The 25395-nt window shown below is 39.3% G+C and overlaps 1 protein-coding gene across 9 annotated transcripts in view; it reads left to right on the plus strand.

Moving 5' to 3' along the window:
* Positions 1–25395, plus strand: part of tox2 (TOX high mobility group box family member 2) — an 84850-nt gene that overhangs the window by 45648 nt on the left and 13807 nt on the right. For 4 of the 9 annotated variants that reach the window (XM_079460530.1, XM_079460528.1, XM_079460533.1 and 1 more), the window contains 3 exons: positions 7435–7695; positions 21833–22066; positions 24602–24832. In XM_079460530.1, the coding sequence (XP_079316656.1) occupies positions 7435–7695; positions 21833–22066; positions 24602–24832 (726 nt within the window). The remainder of the gene's footprint in view (positions 1–7434; positions 7696–21832; positions 22067–24601; positions 24833–25395) is intronic. The other 5 variants (XM_079460529.1, XM_079460531.1, XM_079460534.1 and 2 more) reach the window with 3 other exon arrangements.

Genomic DNA, 25395 nt, shown 5'->3' on the forward strand with positions numbered 1-25395 from the left:
ATCTCTCAAAAGTAAATATTCATGCCAATGATCATGTCAGTGTCATCAGAATGATAAGTCATTGAGTCATTGTTCACGAACAAGGTCGTCAAAATGTTTAGGCATGTTGTCAATGTAACTGTGTACTTTGACAGTATCACCTGATGTAAACTTAGTCTACAGTTTGGATGACAGTTACTATATTGAAACTGCACAAGGCTGAACTCACATTATCACAAATGACCACATACTTTGGCAAATCCTCTCTAAACAGACCCCTCTCATTATCAGGGATGAGAGCCCTGTAGAGAGTCTCTAAAAAGTAGAGGAGATGCTGGGTGTTGTATGACTATAAGGGGGATATGGGTTAGGACACCATGGTCCGCAGCACACATGGTGATATTTCCTCCCCGTTGGCCTGGCAAATCCACAGTAGCTCTGTGACCGATGATATTCCGACCCCGCCTTCTGCATTTGGTCAGGTTGAAGCCAGCCTCATCCACATATACAAAGTTGTGAGAGGGTTCACTTGATTCCAACTCCATTATACGCTATATCCCAGAACACACAGTTGAATTTGTTTTGGTAAAGAAGAGTGACATAAAATGTACATATATTGCATGTTCCTTCCACAGCAATGGAAATGTGTGCAGTTTATGCTTACTATGTATCACTATAAAATGTTGCTGTAAAGGAGTTACATAGATATATATGTTTTACCTGTACATACTGGTATCGTAGCTCTTTAACTCTGTCCTCATTCCTTTGGAATGGTACACGGTACTCATCTGGTTTCTATGCAGCACCCTGTCGATGGTTGAGATGCTAACCGTATGGATGTTTTCAAAGTAATCGTTGTCTTCTATAATGGTCCTTTGTATTTCCCCGAGTCTCATGGCATTGTTTGCTCGGACCATGTTGCAAATAGCCTCCTCCTGTTGAGGTGTGAAAAGGCGTCCTCTGCCACCGGTTTGAGGTAATCTTGCAGTCCTATGTGGGGAAAAAAAATGCAGCGATGCATCGCACACTTTCACATAGACAAAAACTATGCAAACACACATTTGACTGTAAAACATACAGGTGGGTGCATGTAAGGTGCAGTATGTATCTGTATAGAGTATATTTCTGTATGCTGTGAAATATAAGTGGACTATAATATGAAGCATTGTAGCTTATATACAGTAACAGTGCACTGTACATTGGTGGACATAGCTGTTCTCTCTTCGAAACGTTTGAACTATTGAGGACACGGTTGATCTCCCAATATTCGGCTGCACCCTTCGACCCGCCTCTGATGATTGACAACATGGTGTACAATAGTGGCCCTTATGTCATCAGATATGCGCCTATGTCCTCTTCTGCCTCTTCCTCTGTTTTGCCTTCCACCACGCATCCTTGCTCCTCTTCCTCCTCCTCCTCCTCCTCTTGGATGTTGATCCTGTTCGTTTCCTGGTCCATCCATTATTGGAAAATTGCAACTCTGTGTTGTGGTCTGTCTATATATGCTTGCCAATTTCTTGTTCATGAGATGCACCTTTGAGCAATTTAGACAACTGGTTGATTGTTGGTTGAACTAACACTTTACATTCCTTCATGAATGAGGCTCAATTTCATCAAATCACGTTTATGTACAAAAGGTCTAATAGAAATTAGTAAAACTATGCTTGACAGTTTATGACAAATAGTTCAACAATTTTGCATGTAATGGCTTATGCAAGGAACTAATGCCTAGATGTTTTGAGGGGTAAGGCTATTCAACAGAGAAACATCTACTATATTTTGATCAACATGACATGAGCAATTGAAAATGTGGAAAAAAGCTGACACTTGTACATTATCAATTGCAATATGTACAAAAGCAATGAGACAGTAGCACTATATACAATAGGCAAAAAATAAACATAACAAACAATATATTTGACTAAGCCCAGTCTATGTTGTTGTTTATTTTAATATTAATTTAAATAGGCATATTTATAATTCATATTTTTGAAAGAAAACAATCTCAGAAGTTACACAAAGTGTTGCTAAGTAGAATAGCTAGCATATATTGTACAATATTATATATATAGCGTGTTCATATTAATATTAGAACCATGAAACACATTTAATTTTGTATAAATAACGCCCTTGTATCAAATGAATCAAACACATTTATGATATTTAGTATCAAGAAGATGTGTTTGCTTGTATTGTATTTTGAGTTTGACTTGTTTTCTAAGCTCCATCAGTTTGTGTATTTTTTATGGTAGTCATTTTTTGAACTCACTTTCTGTAAAGGTATCTGATCGTAAAAGGCAGTTATGTGTTTCCAGCACTTTGTGTTAGTACTGTCATGTTTCTGAATGCCTGTTTTCATCATTAGTTTCATCTCTCTGATATCTGCTCAGTGTGTTTGTCTCTTCCGGTCCAGTGTGCAGTAATAATGACCCACTGATGTCATCCAGCTCAAACGAGAGAGAGAGAGACTGTGTACATGACACTGAATCATCCCACTTTTTATAGCTTATATATGAATCATATGTGTGTTTCTGATAATTATGTTCATATTTGCTGTGCCGAAATCCAGTGTACCTGAAAGATTTATTATTTATCAAGACTTCCTCTCTCAAATTACTCTCAAAGTCCCCGTGAGGTTGCGATCGTGGATGGATGGATGGACGGATAGATAGATAGATAGCTAGATATACAGACAGACATATGTATATATAGACAGACAGATATATAAATAGATGGACAGACAGAGAGATAGATATAGAGACAGACAGATGGATATATAGACAGACAGATATATAGATAGATGGACAGACAGAGAGATATATAGACAGAGGGATATATAGATATGTGGACAGACGGATATATAGATAGATATAGAGACAGACAGACAGATGGATATACAGACATACAGAGGGATATATAGATAAATATACAGACAGACAGACGGATATATAGATAGATAGATGGACAGACAGACAGACAGATATATAGATAAATGGGCAGACGGATAGAAAGATAGATGCATGTCTGTGTGTATGCATGTCTGTGTGTATGCGTGTCTGTGTGTATGCGTGTCTGTGTGTATGCATGTCTGTGTGTATTCGTGTCTGTGCGTGTGTTTGTGCGTACACATACAGGAGATGCCGATGGTGAGATACAATAATCCTCAGAAAGTATGATTTTTCTCGACCAGACATTTCTTTTAAGTGCTATTGAACTGTAGAAAATCGACTCTATGTAACTCTGGTGCAGATTTGTGAATATTTCAAGCTGTAAATTGGCTCGGCTGGAGCATATGGTGTTTGAATGAACACATTGAAGGTTAAATGTTTCTTCTCGTCCACATGCTCTCGGTATAATGTGGACTGCAGCAGATGGCGTGTAGGCTGAACATTCACTTTATTTATGGGTGAATACGACTGCGCGCGCGTGCGACTCTTGCAATTAGCTTTCATTTAGCAGTTTATTTATTAATTATCGCTAGATGCCGACGACCATAATCCCATCCACGCTCTGAGCGCTGGAATCTGCACTGATTTACAGCCAATGTTGTGTGCCCGCGTCTAAAAAAAGACACAGCATATACTTGTTTTTTTTAAATAAAGTTAATTATAGCTATGTTTTTAATTTTCAGAGGGAAATGTGTGCGGTGCTTATGTCAAAACTCATCCGAGCGCTGTTTACCAGGGTTCAGTTCTATTTACTTAAAGCGGTGTGTTTGAGTAATTGATGATGGCGGTGTGTCTGTCATCCAAAATAAAAACAGATGACGCTCCTAAACATTGTCTTTGACAGACTTATCATCCAAACGCACACATAGATGTGAATCGGATAAATGTGTGTTTTTTCTGAATTTACGGGGATGTTTTAGGTTAGAACTCATAGACATCAATCAGCGAGTGTTGCTTCAGGGTCTATAGATAAGTGCTTATTAGAAAAATCTGTCATTACGCCTTTAAACACACATTGCATTACGTTTGCCTAGCTACCTGAAAACTTTGAGAGTTTTTATTATTTTCTCCTGAGTAAGTGTTCCTCCGAGACATATCACTAATTCAGAAATATTATTTTATATAACAGCTAAAACTCTGCAGCAGGCACTGCTTATTTTACATTTCATAGGTGTGAATATTAATATAACGTTTACAGCAATCTGTCTTCTCTATAGAGCATCGCAGGACAGAAGCTTCTCAGAGGAAAGTTTTATTACTCACAGGAGATTTGATCGAGTTCTCGGTTGTGTATCAAACTAGTCTCAGATGTTTCTACTAAAATTGTTTAGGAGAAATTAAGAGAGAATACAATGAGAGTCGTTGAAGAGTATGAAGGTGGATTGTAGAGGTAAAATAATCTGGTTTTGGGTAAATTTGATTCAATTATATTGACTTTTGATTGCAGACTTGTCCAATCTTTTTTTTTAGTAAATGTAGTTGTGCAGATCAGAATAGATGTATGGCTGAATGACATCTGTTGTGTTAAGACTGAATCTCGCTCGCTCATATGTTCAGGTTTTTCATCAGCCCGATGGTGTACAATAGCTTTAAACTCATGCCAGTGATAGTTGGTCTTCTTCCCGGGCGTAAAGCCGTCTTCTCTCTTGCATTATTTCATCACTTATGCAAACTATCCGTTCATCTGTTTATAAAAGCAGAAGGCGTTTGAGTTTGATACGATCGTATGTGTACAGTGTGCCGACTGTACAGTCAACAAACCAGATCCCAATGTTTTCTTCATCCCGAGCACACGTCGTAAATATTCCCGGCCGCTGGTTTCAAAGCGGCGTCGCTCTTCAGTTAATGAAAGCTACAAATTGAAACTCTCAAACTCAATACAAGCGCCATCTTGCATTCAAATTGAGTTCTAATATCCTTGAAAATTGGACAGAGATGGAAAAAGACGGAAACGATGTTGAAGTCATTGTGTTTTCTGACCGATCGTCTCATTACAGACTGTTTAGAGTTTTGAAATGTCTGAATTAAATGTGTAAAACACACAATTGCATTCCTGAAGTCAGCCAGATGAATTATGGATTTTCCCGAACCGTTCAACTGGCAACGTCCTTGAGATTTACATTTTATCATCAAGGACATTCTGCTACTTTTGACAAACGTCTCATACTCATACAGACCTACAGAATTCATTGTTAACATGTTGGAGGATTTTAAATGCACGTTTGAGTTTGTAGCGTCGTCTTGAGTTCAGTTTATAAAATAATCTGGATTTGGGTAAATGTTATGAGAAACGTTTGAGTTCATATCGAGATCTTCAATAATATCAATCTGAGCTAAGTTTGACACATTGTTGACATCTCTTCTTAAACTAAGACTCTTCTAAGACACATTTCTGACTCTTTTTCAGATTGAGAAATATCTGAGAAACAGACGAGACTTTTATGTCTATGTTACATGTTGATGTACAACAGCATTACCGTGATTTTTACCAAGATGGATTGTCATATCTGCTGATACTATCCTGCATTATTTCTGTTAAGAGGTTAATATAGTTAATTCATATTTTAAAGGTGAATCTGTAATAGTGGCTCTAGAAGACAAATCTCTGGAGGATTCTGCGACTCTCTCTCTCTCTCTTCACACAATACCCGCTCACCCCAGTGTTTACAACACTCTATTAAGTTTCCTTCCAACAATTATGAGGGAAATTGAATTTCAGGAAATGTTCATTTTCACATCTATTGCCGCAGACAATCGCAGGGACCCTGCAGCCAACAAAGACATCTGTCTTCGAAAAGACCTTCAACTATATAGAAGATTAATATCAAACCCCAGCAGCACAACGACATGCCGGAGCAGATCACATCACTGGACGACAAAATACTTTTTGAATATGTGTTAGATTTGGCCAAGAGACAGTAAAAACATAACCTTAGATGTAATATCTTCTCACTTTGTCAAAGTGATAATAAAATAAGAATGATAAATGATGATATGCAATGAGGTCTCATTAATGTCTCAATTGTTTCTCAATTGCAATTACAGTAGAATGTAAACAAAAGGAAAACCTTTAAACGCTAGATGAAGTGCACTTTATATCTCTTTACTTTGCAAAACCTTTTAACAAAGAAAAGCAGGAGAAATCTCATCATATTTCTCATCAATTTCTCAGTTGTTTCTCAAAAGCTGCAATAAGTTAGAAGGTGAACAAATGCAGAGCATTTAATATCTCCTGACTTTGCCACAGCGTGACTTGCTTTAAAGAAATCGAAAATGAGAAATCTCATTTTATAATGGTGTCTCATTAATATCTCGATTGTTTCTCCAAAGCTTCAGTAAGTGATATTGCATGTATTTTCAGCACACAGAGATATCTCCACAACGTCTCAAAATGTGCTCATCAATGAAACTAAGCGAAGAGCAAATAGAAATCTGTGCCGATCGTACACCTTCTTTTTCGCCCGATGAGAAAAAGACTCCAGTAATCTCACATGCGTCTCCGTTCAACTGTAGAAGAGATCTTAACAATGTCTCAAACTGTGCTCACAACAGCTGTCAAGACAGAGATCATTTTAAGCGATCCGTAACATCTGAGAAGTGAAATGTTCTTCTTAAAATACGGTTTAGCGTTTTAGCCTTGCGGAGAACACCAGACAGGTGATATATTTAGGAGATCTTTGTGATTTGAGTAATGCACAGCGACGATGTGATTTCTGACGTCCCACAATGCTTTTCTGTCCTCTTCCACGGCCGCATATTTGCTAAAAATGTTTGTTTGCAAGATAAATGGCCGTTCTCCAGGCGAAGATGACAGGCAACACAAAGATGATATTGAATTGATTTCTGAAATGTTGCAGAACGGACTGTTTGATGTATACGGGCAGACATGAATCATAAGAATTCTATTAAAAAACCTCTTGAATGCTTGACAGCGGAATATTATTTCTGATGATTAATTTGAGTCAGTCATTATGGGGGTGCTCCAGTCAAATCGCCTCCCACAAAATTGCTTCTCGTTCCCTCTTGAATACCTCAGCTCTCTCTGTCTCTCTCTCTTGATTGTAACGTTACATGTTTCTTCTATCGAGTTGACACTGCTGTTGAAAACATGAGAGATTTAACTTTACAGTTATAAAAACATGTCCTTTCACTTCCAAAAGTTGATTGTGATAATTCAGTATTTCCACCAACTTTCTGCGATATCAAATCCAAAACCGTAATTTGCCAAATGACACTTTTCCCAAAAAAGTGATTCACGCTAGTTTAACCGCATAATATTGATGTAATTGCTTTTACGTCTCTGTTCACAAAAGTAATCAGTGTGATGTTTGCTAGGATGAGCGGCTTCATAGCAACGTGCCAACAACCATTCTAAATACCTTAGCAACCGCATAGCAGCGCTATGGCAACAACCGTGACATCATGGCAGGCCCCCTTCACATTACCATCATAAAATGTTTCAATCTAATTATTCTCTCTCTCTCTCTCTCTCTCCGTGTGTGTGCAGCAGAATTACTCAGGACAGGGAGGAGGAACCGGTAATGGAGGTGGGGGAGGCGACGAGGATTATGAGATCCCCCCTATAACCCCTCCCAATCACCACGAGCCGCATCTACTGCACCTGATGGACCCCGAATCCAGTTACCTGTGTCACTCTCTCCCCCACAACGGCCTGATCAACCCGTACTCCTACCCCGAGCTTCCCACTCTCATGATGTCCAACATGCTCGCCCAGGACGGACACCTGCTCTCCAGCCAAATGCCCTCGGTAAGTCCCATCCTTACAAACTCTTCTCACAGCATTTCACCTAATGTTTTATTTTTTGGGACATCTACTGCTACGTTTGTGGACATTCGTTGTCGTATAAGAAACCTTGTTTTGGTCAAAATCCGAGGCAGCACTGACTGTGTGCTTTAAGTGTGGATGAAATCCCAGAATGCATTGCAGTGAAAAACAAGTGATGTTGATTGTAAACTTTGAAACATGTCTTATCATACGGTCGCCCAGTGTTTGTGTGTGTGCAATTCATATTTTTCGTGCTTTAAAGCAAAAGCTTCGCAGATTTCTCATGAGAAAGTGTTGTAATAAGTTAAATCTTAAATAAACGTCCAGGCCCGGATGAATTGTCTGACGTTTAGCTATTGGACCTTTTATTGTGCGTTTCATCTATATCGTTTATTTTCTATGTAGAATATTTATATTTAGAGTTTATATGTCCCACAGTAGTACGTTCAGGATGACAGACTTTATTTTCATTTTTCCAGGCAAACTTTCTAACCACAAGCTTTTTGTCAGTAGTATTTGTGGAGGTGAAATTGTATGTTAGTAGTGAAGACCACAGGCTCTGGTGAGAGGTCAGAGAGGTTTTCATTAGTTACTTTATTGATGTTTTTACACAATTGGCTCCTGCGATTTCCAAAAACAGCGGCGTGCGTGTCTAGTGCACGTGCACATGGTAATGCGAGTACAACAAATCGTGTTTTTGTAAAACCGTACATTTATGAGCTGTGTAAATGAGAAGATATGTTTTGTGCTCTGTTCATTTCATTGATAACATTTCACGCTTTTCTTTGACTTTTTATGACCTTGATGAAATTAAATTATAGCTAGCAGATTGTGTTTGTGTCGATCAAGCCCGATAAAAGAGAAATTGTCTCAACCCATAGCACGAGGCTATTTGTAATAAAAACACAAGTATCTAACAGGACCACACATTAGACAAGGATAGCGTACGTGCGTACAGCGTGTTGGGCTTGTTTTTGCATTTCCCGCTTCATTGTAAACAGAATCTTTTGCTTCTGAAATGAATGTCTGGCATCCAGGGGTCGGCGCATACATATATATATTTCATCACCAGAAGAGAGGAGAAAAAAGCCATTAGGTTTCATCTTGCTTGTTGAGCGGAGAGGCTGAGGAGATCTTTTTTCATTAGAGTGCTATCGAGCGTCACACCGTCAGAGAGACAAGATGAGGGAGATACACGGGAGAATCCGGGAGACGGATCGAGCGGAGATGGAGAAGAGAAGCCGTTCAACACGTCGAGTGACTGAACGCAGCAGTAGGATAAAGAGAGAACTGCTCTGATTCCAAGAGAATGTGTACCGCATCACAAACAACACTTCTGTCTCCATAACGGCCTCCTCAGATGTTGCTGATGATGGATTTATTTGTGCATTTAATGCAAAGCCAGCTGTGTATAATACCGCTTATACCATGATCATTTGCCAAGTTAAAGCTGTTATTGATGGTAACAGTGCAATGGGCTGGTTGGTGGCGGTGAGCTTTTGCGACGGCAGATTTCCAATCGAGTTGTTTTGACTCAACAAAGTCGTCAGCAATGTACAGAAGATCTGTCATATCGCTTAGATATTACTTTCTTCTTTTTTCTCTACTAAAAAACACCCACATCTGCCGGCCAAAAATCCTTCTTTCCCATTCCGCGGAATTACATGGGCGTCTCAAATGCTTAGCGGTGCCATCTTGTGCAACTAGCGTCATTTTGGTCAGACAGATGAAAATGGCTGTTATTTGCGTACCTGTGCATTAAACGAACTTCCAGCCAATCAGGATCGAGCATTCAAACAGACTGGGATCAATCAAAATTGTATGTTTTGTATTAAAAATGTATCTTAATATGCATCCAGTCACAGCAACTGCATAGCATAAACCTGGCAACCATATAGGATTAAATTAAGATGATTAAAAAATCATGTTTTTTAAGATGTTATCATGATTTTGTTGTGTTTTATTGTGATAAGGGCCGTTCACATTATAATGATAACTGTAACTATAACTATATTGTCGTCCACACCAGCGGACGATAACGTTATGTTTATTTTAAGCCTGCGGGCTGCAGTGTTCTCAGTCACTACAATGAATGTAGATGCTTTTGTTTTCATTCCCGAACGTCTTTTCTCCAAAATATGACAGCAAAGGCAGGATGCTCTTTCAGAAGGCTGAAGGTGCGCTCATGTCCGGGCCGTAAAATATATATATTTTGCCAGCTTCCCGACTCAGGAGCGTTACATATATAATATCCCGCTGTAAACAAACCACTTTCCGACCACTAGAGTTTATTATTCTGACATTAAAGCTGCGTTGCGATCACCAATATTCAAACATTATCTGCCAGAAACTGTCTGACAGTATGTTATCATTCATCAGCTGGATAAAGATCTTTCCGATGTGATCCCAACGATATCGTTCTCTGTATCTTTATCGTTTTAGTTACGTAGTGAACCCGGCTATTCTCCTGAATTAATTTTGAAAACATTATTTTCTATAGTTATAGTTATTGGTTTAATGTGAATGGCCCTAGTTAGCTGTACTTTTGGCTTGAATCAAGACAAACCAACTGCAGTTTACATTTACATTTAGTCATTTAGCAGACGCTTATATCCAAAGCGACTTACAGATGAGGAAACAATGGAAGCAATTGGAACAACATAAGGACAAAAAAAGCACAAGTGCAATCAAAAACCGGTCTCATAGCCTTCCACAGTATACAGAGCTAAGTTGTAAACAACTTTTTTGAAAAGAGATCAGAATTGTCAGAAGTGATCGGTCAGGTGTTGGAGATGTGTTTTCAGACGGCCGCAGAATCTGCTGATCTTGTAGAAGAGGGCAGATGTGGAACCGATCCAGAGAAGATACACGAGAGTGATTTTTCCCTTTTTGGGATGACACCACAAGACGTCGCTCGACGCTTGCAGAGCGCAGGGATCTGGCGAGTACATACGTCTGAATTAGCGAGTGAAGACAAGTTTGACCGATATTCGTCGGAATGCACAATGATTATCTCATTTTGGAACCAAACTCTTCAAATGTTTTACAGCGACAAACCAACATTTATATATTTTTTAAGAGAATCCTTATCTTTAAGGATATCCCAGATCTGGCGCGCTTTTATACATTGCCAAAATTCTCACGTATAAGATATCAGCATTCAAAACGTACAGCCTATCGCTTCCGCCAATATATAACTGCAAATCTTATGACATAGTTCGGCACTTCTCATGAGATTCCAGGCTGTGGCCGTGTTCAGAAAAAGCCTTGTAAGGAACTTCAGTGGGTTTTATTGAAATCTGAAGGATTTTGTGTTGTAGGTCAGGCAGGTTAACCCTGTAGTGACATGATGTTACTGTCAGGTCGATAAAACTCAGACTCTGGACCTTCACTAGTCCCCGATTGATTTTTTTGTACATATATAAAATTGCAATTCAGTGTGGAAATGTTTTCATTCTATAGATTACGTAGCAAATTAGACATGTCATACACATCAAAAGCCTTTCAGAACATTCAGATATTTCGTATGAAGTAAGATGAAAACACCAGACATGGTGTTATTTCTGAGTTCTCGCCAATTTTTTTAGTCCTTGTTAAAAAATAGCGCATTTAAAAGACGTTAAAATACATCTCCCTTGTATGAGTATGAATGTGTGCGTGTTTACCTCTAATCCTCTTGAAACAGTCTTGAACATCATTACGTCCTCAAAGTCGACATGTGCAGTGTTGGAAATTCATGTCTTACGATGTTTTTACACAAACGTGTTTCAACGTGTGCAATATGAAAACTTTCAAAACATGCAATGATTGTGTTTTCATCACTGTGAGTACTCCAGTAAACATGCACAACTTCAAACTCCATTTACTGATTTGGCATGTTGAGATGCATTGAAAGCATCTGGCCATTAGCTAACCGTCCTGAAGTTTGTTCAGATGAGAGGAGAGGATCAGATCTACAGGAACATGAGCTTTGGCTTGATCTTCACTATACACTCGACTCACTAATGTACCGCTGTCACAGCTCTTTACTGTACAGCAGATGCTTTTGATATTTAATAGCCAACATAGCCGCCATTTTATTAGTTCAACTTCACTTCACTTAACGATTTTTCGAAAACAAAGAAACAGATTAAAGTTGAAAATGAATGTGGATATCGGAGTTATAAAACTGTAAATGATTTGGGCGAGTTTGAGTTTCAGTGCAGTTTCAAGGGCAATCAGCGTGTGAGAATATAACATCATTAGCATAAGCTTTTCTCTCTGAAACAAACATTTGTGCGAGGACAGATTAAAGGATGAGTCCTTGAGTTTGTGTACATTGTGTAATTTAGAGTAATATAGTCAACGTTTGGTATTTTTGCGATTTTTCTTTTTCCACAAATTCCCCACATGTGACTGTTATATAACTAGAATGCTTTTATAGTTATGCAGCACATTATTTGTGATGTTGTTAAGTGTAAAAAAAGAATAAAATGATACAGGAATGCAGTTTTTGCATCACGCTGTTGCATGCACTCCGTAGTGTACACTCTGTGGGCTGCAGGGCCTGTGAATGTAGTATTCTGGTAGATTCATCACTGCCTGAATGAACCGGACTGCGGTCACGACTGAAGCAGAAATAGTCGGAAGATGATGGCCTGCCCAAACTCACAGGCTATTTGCAGACGTCAGGCCTGCGATCAGCTTTAATCAAATGTATTTTTCTTGAATTCCACCCAAGTTTTCAATACCATCGCCCACAGAACGGGGTTACGGCGCCCGTCGAGTTTGATGTGGCCGTTTCTTTGAGAAACACGAGAGCGGCGCTGGAAAACGCGAACGACGATGAATCAAAATAAAGCGAAAGATATTTGCATCACGGCACATTTCAAGGATTACATTTGTAGCGGAAATGCTTTATGGAACTATTAATATCTTTTATTTTCTTTCTCTCCATCGCAGTTCAAAGAGCGTAATAGAATGCATTTCCTGCGAGGAATATTACGCCGGTGATTGATGGATGTGGCGGAAAACCGGGGAAAACATTCAGGTGTTCAATAGGCCCTGTGAAATCTGGCCCCGCAAAAAGGCCGAGAGCGGGAGAGAGAGAACCCCCCTGGTTTTTAAACAGCTTTCTTTTCACCTTTGCGATTATTTATTTTCAAATAGTCCTTCAGGGTAATGTACCATTTTCTTATTTCACAGCGCTATTTCCCATAAATGAGAGGAAAGTGCGATAAATCAAGAGGCAAACACAGACTCGCGCAAAAGCTTGGAGGAGCGCTAAAGATTTATGTAACACATTCATGTTTCCTACTTCTTCTTTTAGTGCTGTGCTGTGAAAGGCGGCCTAATAAAAGCCCCTATTAATATGTCCTGTTGCCTAGCAACCGCAGGCAGCGAGTAATAGCATTCCGTGGAAAAATAGATGACCGGGCCGATAAGGAAAAATTCAATTCTTTTATTATCTCTCGGGAGAAGGTGCATTATTTCCTTCTGCGCAATATGATACGAGAGCCGGCTTGTATATTAAGAAATGTTTTAAAGAAATAGAAGTTATTTTCCGATTTCATTATAGCAAAAAATGGGGGGGAATCAGGGTGGGCTTTTTTTCTTCTCGCTCGTAAAGTCCATTAGATTTGAGGTTGTGCTAATTCACACTTTTGATTTGGTTCTTTTGCATTTACAGTCATGTACTCTCGGCCGGTGCGGCTGATGACAGTTTTTATTACATTCATTGTACTTGTAGGCGATAGCCGGTCATATACGGCCAAAACTGCAGATGCTTAATATTTGAAAACGACTAATATAAAATATAATGTGTGTTGACGGACATACTCTTTACTTCCATTCCAGTTCATTACTTTTCTACTTCCATGTTATAAATTGCATTAAAATAAAAAATATTTAACTCTAGAAGAAATTCACCATTACGAATCATCAGCTGTTTGTTTATTGTTTTATTTAAAAGAGAGCTGGTTTTCAATTCTGTCATCTACTCACCGTCAGATTATTCAAAATGTATAAAAATCTGATGAACACAAAGGAAGATATTTGGAAGAATGTCAGTAACCAAACAGATTTCATCCACTAGTATTTATTTTCCCTATGGCGGTACATGGGGGATGAGATCTGTTTGGTCACTGACATTCTTCTAAATATCTTCCTTTGTGTTCATCAGAACAAACACATTTATACAGGTTTGGAGCAACCCGAGGGTGAGTAAATGATGACAGAATTTTCATCTTTGGGTCAACTAACCCTTTAATGGTTTTCGGTTGGTTTCTTATCCACCAGATAACAGTCCACCAACACAAGACCCAAAGAGACCATAACAGTTTCCATTAAAACCAACACAATTCCCATTATAACCATTAAATCCTGTATAGCTTCAGTCATGCTTTCTATGCTTTTTATCCTGCAGGGAGATAAAAAAAAACCTTGATAAACACAAGTATGAAACCGATAAATGCACAAATACGCATATACAGATTTATGACCTCATTTAACTCGCATTTCAAAACAAATTACCTTGTTTCCTCTTTTGTTTATCCAAATACGAGTTGAGCAATTGCGCGAGAGGTTTATGCCATCGTCAGCGTTATTGTTTTGTTCTTTTTTTAATCGTTGTCTTCTTATTGTTTACTGGGAAAGAACAGCCGTGTTGGGAAGGACATTAGTTGTTGCTTGGAAACAAAGTGATTAGATTTGATGTCGGCATATCTATAGTATATCCACAATGTTCTTATCAGAGCCGAGGAGAAACAGAAAGAGACGCGGTGAAGGAGAGAAAGAGTCTGATACAGCACTAACTGCAGCAGATAAAGGCCTGTTTTATGTATCTCATTTTGTCACCGGCTTCTATATCTTATCAAACCATGAAATCGCGTCCATATTCCTGTGCGATGTATCTGGACGCACATCAGCTGAGTGAGGCTCAATCGGACCGGACGATGGAGGAGCGCGAGGATGCTGTACGTGGTACCTCGAGGTACCTTGTTATTGCTCGAAGGCGGCTCAAGAGTTCTCCTTTATATCTTATGTATGCATCAGTTTGGTTTCTTCTACGGTTCCTTGGTTGGGAACGATAAGCAGAATGTTATTGCTCAGATGTTGCTCTCAGGAGATTTGGCTCACTTTTGCTTCATTTAAGTATCAGCTTGGGCTCAGATGTTTCTCCTAAAATAGCTTAAAGTGAAATCAAAAGAGAAGCACGTGAGAGTTTAATTGTTGAAACACATGATAAATATGGATTAGTAAATGAATGTAGATTGTGGAGTAATGATCTGGTTTGTGTAAATTTGATGAGAAATTTTTGAGTTCATATTGAGATCTTCAATAATATCGACTTTTGATTGCAGACGAGACAAATCTGAGCTCAGCTTGTTGATCTCATCTGAAACTCAAATGACAGAGACATCTGTGAGATTTCTGATAACTTTTCTCAGGAGAAACATCTGAGATACAGATGAGATTTTCTATTTAATCTCACTGAGTTGTTAAGATCTCATTTGTGATTTCTCTTATGGATACATGAACATAATATTAGATTCGATTAACTTTATTGTCCATTCTGTTTGTCACAGAGTGGAAAATTATCTTTGACACTGGTGGCATAGGTACATTACACTGAGACATAAACAGTACACATGACTCCGGAAACAAATTTCCCAAAAAAAGCTTTTAATAAAAAATATAAAGACTTGAATATAAGACACTTGAATCCTCTCCGACCTTCGTCGTCTGATCCGCTATCTTATTTACAAGTGAATCACTCAGCAGTGACTCAAACTAAATCCGAAGTCTCAGGACAGATCTGAGCTAGCAGGGGTTTGTGTGCTCTTTCTGAAAAGCGTCTGTCATGAACACGCGGCGAGCTTGTGTGAAATGTTAACACACTTACTAATCATCCTTAAATGAAACTAATTGTTGCCGCGACGCCCTGCAGAGCGTTCTGTGTGTGTCACGTCTGACGGCAGGCTTCTTTTCTCATTAGCTGTGGAAGGTATCGTCTGTGTTTCTGTCTCTTCCATGTGTTGGTACGAGCGTCTCTCTTCTTCTAAAGTCATTCCAGAGCTGTCATGTCAAAGGTTCACAGGCGCTCGGCTGAAACAAGAGAGACTGAAGGAGATGAGGCTGGAAATACAAGCTCTGTTTCCATCCCTACATAGATTGCTGCCTTTAATGGGTACACGGTTTTAAAGTTGCTTTGCGTCTCAGAGAGATGTCGTCTTATTGTTTATGTTCCGAATGAAATCATATTGCATTTAACATCTGTCTTCCCCAAATCTTCCCGTTTTATTTTTTCAGGATTCTGTTTTCCGTTTTTTACCACACAAGAGTAATATTTTTGCCCACATGAAAAATACTTCAGTATATGATAGCATTTACTCGCTAGCTATAGTAAGACTACAGTGTTTTTGAACCTTACGAAAAACGTCCATAAACCATATGGCATAATACACAACTATGTTAATATAAACCAGCATCTCTCCAGGGCAGTTTCTTTCCAAGATTTTTTAATGAAGAAAATAATATACATAATAACATAGTCTTAGTTGACCGGACTTTTATTTTGACGGGTTGCCGCAAAGACCTTTTCTAGTGCGTGTTTGACAGTAGCTTTACTCAAAGCGGTGAAATGCTCATGTAGTAAACTCTCAGAGAACCTCTGGAGATGCTCCCCATATAGTGACAGGGACATATTTGAACCGCATCTGAATCTCTTCTGTTGTCATTTAAAAGCACTAATCGATTAGCTGTTCAGGGCTATTTTCTGATGAAGTCGTTCTAAATTGGCAATATTCTTATACGTCAAATTCAATTTAAAGGCCTGGATTGCGCGATTCCGTCTGCGTTTTCCGCACGGCCCTATTTGTGGTTTGTATGTCTCTTTATTCATAGCTGAATGTGTTTTTTCTTCAATTATATCTCTGATTTATAACGCAAAGGAGTTATGATGCTCAGAAGGTATTGTTTTGGCTTGTGTGCGCCTCATACGTCACCACGGGAATAAGAAGCTGCATTTGTCATGAGTTTCTAGTAAATCTGCTAAATGTTGATATAGGACGATAAATATTACAGATATTTAGATTTATGAGCACAGTTTAAAGGGATAGTTCCTTCAATTCTCTCATTTTTTATGTGATTGTAAATCTCTATGTGACTCTTTCTTCTGTGGAACACAAAAGAAGATATTTCGAGAAATGTCTCCGTGGTTTTGCGTTCATACAATGGAAGCAAATGCGGTTCGATGTTGTTTGGTTATTCTTCAAAATATCTTCTTCTGCAGAAGAAAGTCAGACGGCTTTGAAATGACATTTTTGGGTGAACTGTTCCTTTTTCTAAACTGAGGAAACGTAGTCTAAAACAAGTCTCCATTTGATCTCTTCGAACAGTTGAGATTGTGTTTTTAATGGGCCGTTTGCATCGTCAGTTATCGGTGCTTGAGTCCGAGTGTGTTGTGAATGAAACCGTGACGCTGTGTGATGTGATGCGTCGAGGTGTTAGTTCAAACATTCATTCACACGCGTGTTTGGTCTCTGAGACGAACCTCGCGCGTCTTCAGGGGCGCCGGCTTCCGTTTGCTTACAGATTTAAGCAGCGCTTGATTTATAAATTGGCCCCCTTATTAGCACTCGGAGCGGCGTTATAAATGACCCCAGTGGGCACGCCGCCATTCAGAGCGGCGGAGATGAAGTGCCGAAGGAAGAGGGAGGTGAACGTCAGTGCCGGGATTTCATGTTCTGCCCTCGAGGAGAACAAGGAGTCGCGGCGAGAGCAAGCCGCAGTGAGACTCCCCCACCCTCGGCCCGTCGTGTTTACAGCGAGAGCGCGAGAGATCAGTCTCTCCAGCGCTCGGCTAATTAAAGCTGCCGTGGCCGCGAGCCTGCCGGGATAATGTTCTATTATTATAGTCATTTGTTTCAATTAACCGCTCTGTGATTTTACAATAGCAACTGTGAACCTGCGCAGAGTGAGCCATCACTCCCAACAAGACGTCTCTGATCGGAAAGAGAGAGAGAGAGAGGGACTACCCATGATGCTTGGCTTCACCATTTCACATCGCACAGAATCAAAGCTGTGTATCGTGCCAATGTAAACAAGTGACACGCCGTGAAATATTACCACTTACCCGCAACAAAGAGTTTCCATGTGTGCTCCGTTTAATCTGGTTGATATCTAAAAGAAATAATAATTGAGATACTAAAGAGATCAAAGTTGATTTGCATGATTTGTCAGAAACGCAATGGTGTTGTATTATAGCCCAAATAATTGGCACATCCACCTGTATGATGGTTTGACATAATTCCGGTAGAAGTTATGACAGTAATTTCACATCTCTGCAGGGTTTACTGTACTGATAATACATGATAATTCATGTAAAATGGTGTAATACGTATCGGATCGTAGCACAGAACTTTTTAAATGTCAGATTTTTCCCTCAAAACTATTTCAATCACCCGAAAGTCACATTACGCAGTGACAGTAACACAATTCACTCCAGAGGGAAATTATACATTGGGTTTATCTATTACTGCGTTGAATGGCATGCTATGAAAGCCAGGGCAATGCATACGTTACGAATTTCAATTGCGAACATTAGAAACATTATTCTAGCAATGGGTGGAAACAGTGGATTCACCGTTCGAGGAGAACTCAAGGCATCACATTTACTGCTTGTATTAGTAACCCTGTAAATGGGTCTGTGGAACACAACAGAAGATATTTTGAGAAATGCCTCGGTGGTTTTGTGTTCACCCAATGGGAGTCAATGGGGTTCAGTGTTGTTCGGCTCACAACTTTCTTTAAAATATCATCTTTTGTGTTCTGCAGAAGAAAGGTTTGCAATGACATGAGGATGAATAAATGATGAAGGCATTTTCATTTTGGGGTGATCTATCCCTTTAAGAATAGAAATGTATGGATTTAGCTATATATATATATATATACAGTATGTATCTGAGTATTGGCATAGCGGTTGACCGTATATAGAATATCAATGAGTGGTCAGCTGTGGTTTAGAAAGTGAATAATGGCCATAATGAAGATAAAATCTCACATGTTTTACGGATGGATTCATGCTATTCATTCATTTAAATGTAAATAATCTAAATGTACATAAACTAAACTTTGTAATATTGAACGTGGTTCAAATGGTGTATTGAATCTGTACCGGCTGACACATTTTTACAGTTTCACAGTATATACACCATCCTGCCGCCCACCCCAGACACCCCCCCATCAAGTATTATATCATTTAGCAATTAGCATACAGTACCTATGGCAACCACTAACCTTTGTGAGACTCTTTATGATGTTTGTACAGCCCTCCAGTCTGCTTTATATAGCCTCAGTCTCTCTCTCTCTCTCTGTTCTGCTTTCTTCAATCTCAGCTCTCTGTATTTCTCATTGATCAGTTTCGTTCTCTCTCTCTCTCCAGCGCGAAGGTTTCTGCAAACAGACGGCATTAAAAACAAATATTCGATATGTCATCTAAATGTGCAGTAAGCAGGGCGTAGACGATATATTGTTTGTTTAACGATTCACGCCGACCGCTTTGTCTAAATTGACAGTAAGGAGTGAAGCCGTATGCCGAAGGTGCTCGTCTTTATTATTTTGATTATAAGCGTGACTCCAAATAAATTGAAAGCAAATGTGGTTTGCAATAACAGGACCGGGCACGCTCTCACCAAACGCTCGTTGGTTTACCGATTTGGTCGCTTAGAAATTGCTTATTTAATGTGAAATATGAGAAGAACGCCTTTATGGTGTATGAAAGAAAGAGAGGTGCCGAACAGTAATACAAAACTATACTGTTAGATAGTTATGAGAATGTTTGCTTTGTCTCAGCGTTCTTGTGTTTTTCCTTTGTTAAATCGGAGTATTTTGTGTGGATGTATTCACGGTGTTGACTGCTACTCGACGCTCTTTTCTCTCGCTGTAAACTTGCTGGTCCATCTAGCAAGAAATGAAGCAATAATTCAAGTCAACGCTATTGAAATGATATTCAGAATTTAAAGCATGATGAGGGCACAGCGATGCCGGGTTGGAAACAAATATCATAAATTATTCAGAGAGAGAGAGAGAGAGACTAGACTGTGATAGATTGGTAGTTTTCACACGTGACTATGGCGATAGGTTTTGTCCCGACATCAAGTCCCATCGCAAAAATCTTCTCCAGCCGTTTGCTTTTCGGGCCACGTCTCTTGTCTTTTCTGTCGAGGAGAAATTCAGTTCTCTGAGATTAAAGAAAGGGGTGATGCTCTCGGCCGGCAGCGGTTGCTATGGAAATGGGGTTGCCGTCGCTATGATAGGCCATTCATGTTTGATTAATTGGTTTTTCAATGCTTCTTGGTTTGTGAAAGCCCTTAAAGAGCAACTCCACGGAAAATGGAAAATTAATGGATTCTCTGTCGCGCGCTCTCCAACATTAAAGCCGTTCTGCCACATTTGAACATTGAACTAATGGCGTTGCTGAAATTTGATTCGAGGTGGGAGGCAGGTTGTGTTTCGAGGGGGGATGTCGAGATTCACACACAAAAGATCTATACTGTACTTCGTATACGTTAATGTTCCACCGTCCAAGTTTTTTTTAAACCTTATCTGTTAGCCTGTCTTCAGAGGTTAATTAGCCGATTACACGCTCGTGCTAACATCATAAGCGCTACGCTAATGTTTACCGCGACCCGTTCGGCCCTGGACTGTTCCGACTTTTTACGAATCATTTGAAAAGGACGCAGTTGATGTGTAATGTTTAATTCAGCCGTTGCACGCTGCTAATAAACACTACTTCATCAGCTTTTTCCTGTTTGATTTGTGCTTGACTAAGTATTCCTATTTATGTGTAAATGAATAGATCCGTCGACATCCGCTCGCGGCTCCTGATGAGATGCTTTTTGAACAGCGGTTTGGTGAAATATTAAAATGTAAGAGTTACAGACGCTTCAGTTCGGGGGTTTAGAAGATTTGGGGCTTTAAGAGAAACTTAAAAACGCAGGTTTAGCAAATTAGCTGTGCTTGACTTGATCTGAAACGTAGCTTTATTTATTTATTTATTTTATTTAAATGTCTGACCAATTTTCAAATTCCAGTTTCGCTTTCGATTTTTTTCGTATTGATTTCTGGAGGCAATAATCCAGAGAGACTTCATATCTTTCTTTTTTACTCCACAGATTATTTACTTGGTTATATTATTATATGGTCATATATTTGTGCACAAAATGTCTTCACCTGTGTGAAGGTGTCATGTGGTTGAAATATTCTTCTCGACTGCGGTCGATTCTGGATTGTACCGGGTCGAATGCCAATGGCTTTGTGGCTTTGTGAAGAAGCTTTGATATTCATGCAGAAAGACGTGTGGTTGATGACTTACTGTAACTGGATGCTTATCAATATCTCACACTAATCTGTTTGTCATGTTAGTCAGTTATGAGAACATCGATGACGCTGGCATGACCCCGGGGTGCTACTTTAATGATGCTTTTCACTTGGCTTCAAACGATGGATGCTTTAACATGTTTTCTTACTTAAAGAGTGAATGACATGTACAATGGTTGGATGATGGTATAAAGTGGCCGTTTGCATCAGAATGGAGACATTAAGTAAAAGGGATTCATGATGTCAGTCTAAAACTCATCTGACTTTAATTTATGAAAAGCAAGGTACTAAACACTAGTTTCTTAAAGGGGAAGTTCACCCCAAAATCATCATTTCATGTCAAACCTGTATGACTTTCTTTCTTCTGCAGAACCCAAAAGAAGATATCTTGAAGAATGTTAACAACACTGAACGTTGAGTTCTTCCATTGTATGAACACAAAACCACTGCGACATTTCTCAAAATATCTTCTTTTGTGTTTCACTGAAAAAAAAGGGTCATATAAAGATTTTCAACAAGAATATGATAAATAAACCATGACTGAATTTTATTTCTTGGGTTAACTATCTCTTTAAAGAAAATATAACAATAACATTGTTCTGTCAATTTGTGTATTTGTATAACTGTCGCTTCATGGGGTGAAAGAAGAAACTAGTATCTTTCCACCACAAATAACACATATTAACCAAATCGGGCTCAATTGGTCATTTATTTTCTAAATTACGCCTAGTAAAATTTGGTCTTCTTCTCTCACCCTTAGATGCCGGCGTTTACGGGGCAGTCTGGCGGTTATTACCCCCGCGCCCACCACAGCCCCATGATAAACACATCCGCCCGGATACTGCCCCATCCCATGAGCGCCCTCTCACAACTGAGCTCTCAGATTGGTCAAGCCTCCTATACCCACGGTTCCCCATCGTCATCAGGAAGTCAGTCAGCCACGCCCTCTCCCTCAAGCACCGCCCAGGAAGAGGAAGCAAAGTACCACGCAAAGGTACAGGAAATAGAGCTATTTTCACATAAGGTTGACGTGTGAAGGAGCGATTTAGTATCATGTGACTTGAGCGCAACTGTGACTCACAGCATAAAACTGACGACGTTTATTGGTAACGAATGTTAAAATGATTTTTAAAACATATTTCAAAGCTGCAGTCCGTAAGTTTGTGATCCGATGGATAATAAAGAACAATCAGGTATTGAGCGAGTACATACCTTTGATAAGTTGAGCTGTCAGGTGTGCGGCTTATGTCAAATTATTGGCGTTAAGAACAAGTAACGTGCAATTTTGTGTTTCAAACAGAGATGGCGATAGAGAGTTTATTGCTAAACACACTAATATAAATGAGTATATGATATATACTATATAAATGAAAATGTATACATACATTAATATATACATTTCTATAATATTCATTTTCAAAATACATGCACGTTTTTTTATTAATTTGAATGTTTTATGTTTTTATGAATAAGCGGAAATTCTGGAAAATATCTGAGAATAATTTCTCCTCTGTTGCTAAATGCTTTCTCGTGATTGATTTTCTGTATGACTCAATGCTGTTTACAAATCTCAGTATTTTAACTTCACAAACTGACGTCTTTTGTTCACAGCTATTTGTTGCCAAAGACTCTCTCTCTCTCTCTCTCTCTCTCTCTCAGTTCATTTTCATTGTCCCAGAAAAGCAATTACTTCTGCTTGTCTGTCATCCTCTGCTTTTATTGAAAGTGTCAGTTTGAATTTAATTTGAATGTTGCGTGTTATGCGCGGGCAGCTCGAAATCCCTCATTATCGCGCCGCTGCATGCTTAATTGGATTGAAGAATACAAAGAGTGAATTAACTTACATGATGTTTAAATTGCATTGTTCTGCAGCCGGCTTACGGACCATCCGGCATACGCAATCATACCTGCGACGGCTAGATTTATAACGCTGCTGTTCCAGTCTTAATAAGTGAGAAGTGCTGCAGTCAGATGGGCTTGCTGCTTCTGTCCGGCTGGAATTTAATAATAACGCTCTGTGAATAACAGGAACGGTTAGCGCATTTCACATGTATTTTGTTGGGCTGGTAAACAGGCAGTTGAATCAGATGCTTGTGAGTTCAATGCACAAGTGCGTATTTAAGAAACGACGTTGATCTTTTTACTTTTAAAGTTTGCACTTAATGAAATACATTTCTTGTTTAAACTTGAAATGTAAAGCACATTTACTGCCTAGTTTCCAATCCATCTCTGAAGAGCATTTGCTGATGTTGAGGTGTTTGTGTAGATGATGTATTGTATACGCAGTACTGTACGCACACGTGTGAATGCGTGCGGTTTAATGCAAACGCCAGCGTGTCTGAGCTTTAATTGGATCCATGAGTCTTTAGTTGGAAAACATGCAGCCGTGCTCCTTGTATGTGATACACATGTGAGAGCCACATTTCACAAAAGCATCTTTATATTTGCGAACGCATCTCTTTTTGTATTCATGTTACTGTAGAAAGGCCAAAATACATCTGTCTAACAAACTGTTGTGAAGATTCAGACTTTTTTATTCTCTAAACCGTCTTTTAGCGATGTTCCGAGCGATCATACAGCAAACCGCATGTAAAATAAAACTGAGATTTGGAGATGCAGCATCAGCGAACATGTCATCTCTTTTCAAATGAGTTTTGTTTTGAGCGCGAGCAGAACTGCGTTATTTAACTATCGAGTTCTGCCCTAGAAACCTCTTTCACTCTTCATCCGTCCTGTTCTTTCCAAACATGTTTTTCTTCCCCTGTCTCTCTTCATATGCTCATTTTGACTCATTTCGGTCATTTTTAAAAAGAACACACAGCAGCAGGTTTTAGATGAAGAAGCGCGCATCAGACGTGTGATGATACAGCAGGGATCTGCTGGACTCTCTGCATTGAGAAATCGATTTGAGCGCTGTGTTTTTCAGCTCTGGAGAGAGTCTGCGAACTGTCAGAGCCGATTACGTGGTCACCGCTTGACTCAGAGCGATGTGAAATTCAGTGCGTCCCCTTTTTATTTCATTGTGTTTGCAGATAAAACCGCCATTTGCATAGGCAAACATGCACCTTGAAGAGCGGTGCATTCTGGGTATAGCAGATTGGAGGAACTTGCTATCGCACCTAGATTTTCAGCAGATAATCTAAACATGTATTTGTACCTTTGACATTTAGAAATTGCTTAAATAAATAATAAATCAATTTATGACTTTGCTTTTCAAACGGTAACTTTTAACGTGCTTTTTCTTATTTAATGTGAAACCGATTTGTGTGTTTAGTTCAAACATCATATCGTGATTTAGATATAAATCATGTATTTGATAACATTAAAGCTATCGGCGAAGATGACATTTTTGTTTTGTGTGTGTATTCAAAACCGCTATCCTCACACCTACTGTGTGTCTCAAATCATGTATTCTTTCAGTATACGCTTCTCTATGTACTGTGAGAATTTGGAAATATTGCAACACACTGTTTTTGACATGCGTCTTCCTTGCAGTATGCAAACCGTGACACTTTCTCTTTCCCTTCAGCTCACCGGCGAGAAGAGGCCTTCCTCTGACATGATGAAGCCCAAACCCAAACCTCAGAAGAAGAAGAAGAAGAAGGATCCGAACGAGCCGCAGAAGCCCGTCTCGGCGTACGCGCTGTTCTTCAGGGATACTCAGGCTGCTATTAAAGGCCAAAACCCCAACGCCACCTTTGGAGACGTCTCCAAGATCGTGGCATCCATGTGGGACAGTCTCGGAGAAGAACAGAAACAAGTGAGTTTAACCTCCTGCTGTCAGCAACATGCTCAGTGTTTGCTCTTTTATAGCTCAGGAGACTGAACGGAGTTCATCGGTTTGTTGAAGCATATTTGGGTTTCTCCTGGATTTTTTTCATTATGCTTTAAAGGACTAACAGACTGCAAAGAACGGATATATAGCTGTATATATCTGACAGACAGATAGAACAGACATGTAGACAGAGAGACACATGGATAGACAGACAGACAGACGGACAACAGATAAACAGACATAAAGAGAAATCGACATATAGACATTTACATTTAGTCATTTCAGCCAGCAATGACAGGCAGACAGACAGACAGACAGACAGACAGACAGACAGACAGACAGACAGACAGACAGACAGACAGACAGACAGACAGACAGACAGACAGATAGACAGACAGATAGATAGATAGATAGATAGATAGATAGATAGATAGATAGATAGATAGATAGATAGATAGATAGATAGATAGATAGAACAAGCAAACAGAGACAGACAGATAGATACAGAGGTAGAGAGACAGGCAGATGAATAAACAGATAGATGGATG

This window comes from Barbatula barbatula (assembly GCF_947034865.1).
Source record: "Barbatula barbatula genome assembly, chromosome: 7".
Lineage (NCBI taxonomy): Eukaryota > Metazoa > Chordata > Actinopteri > Cypriniformes > Nemacheilidae > Barbatula > Barbatula barbatula.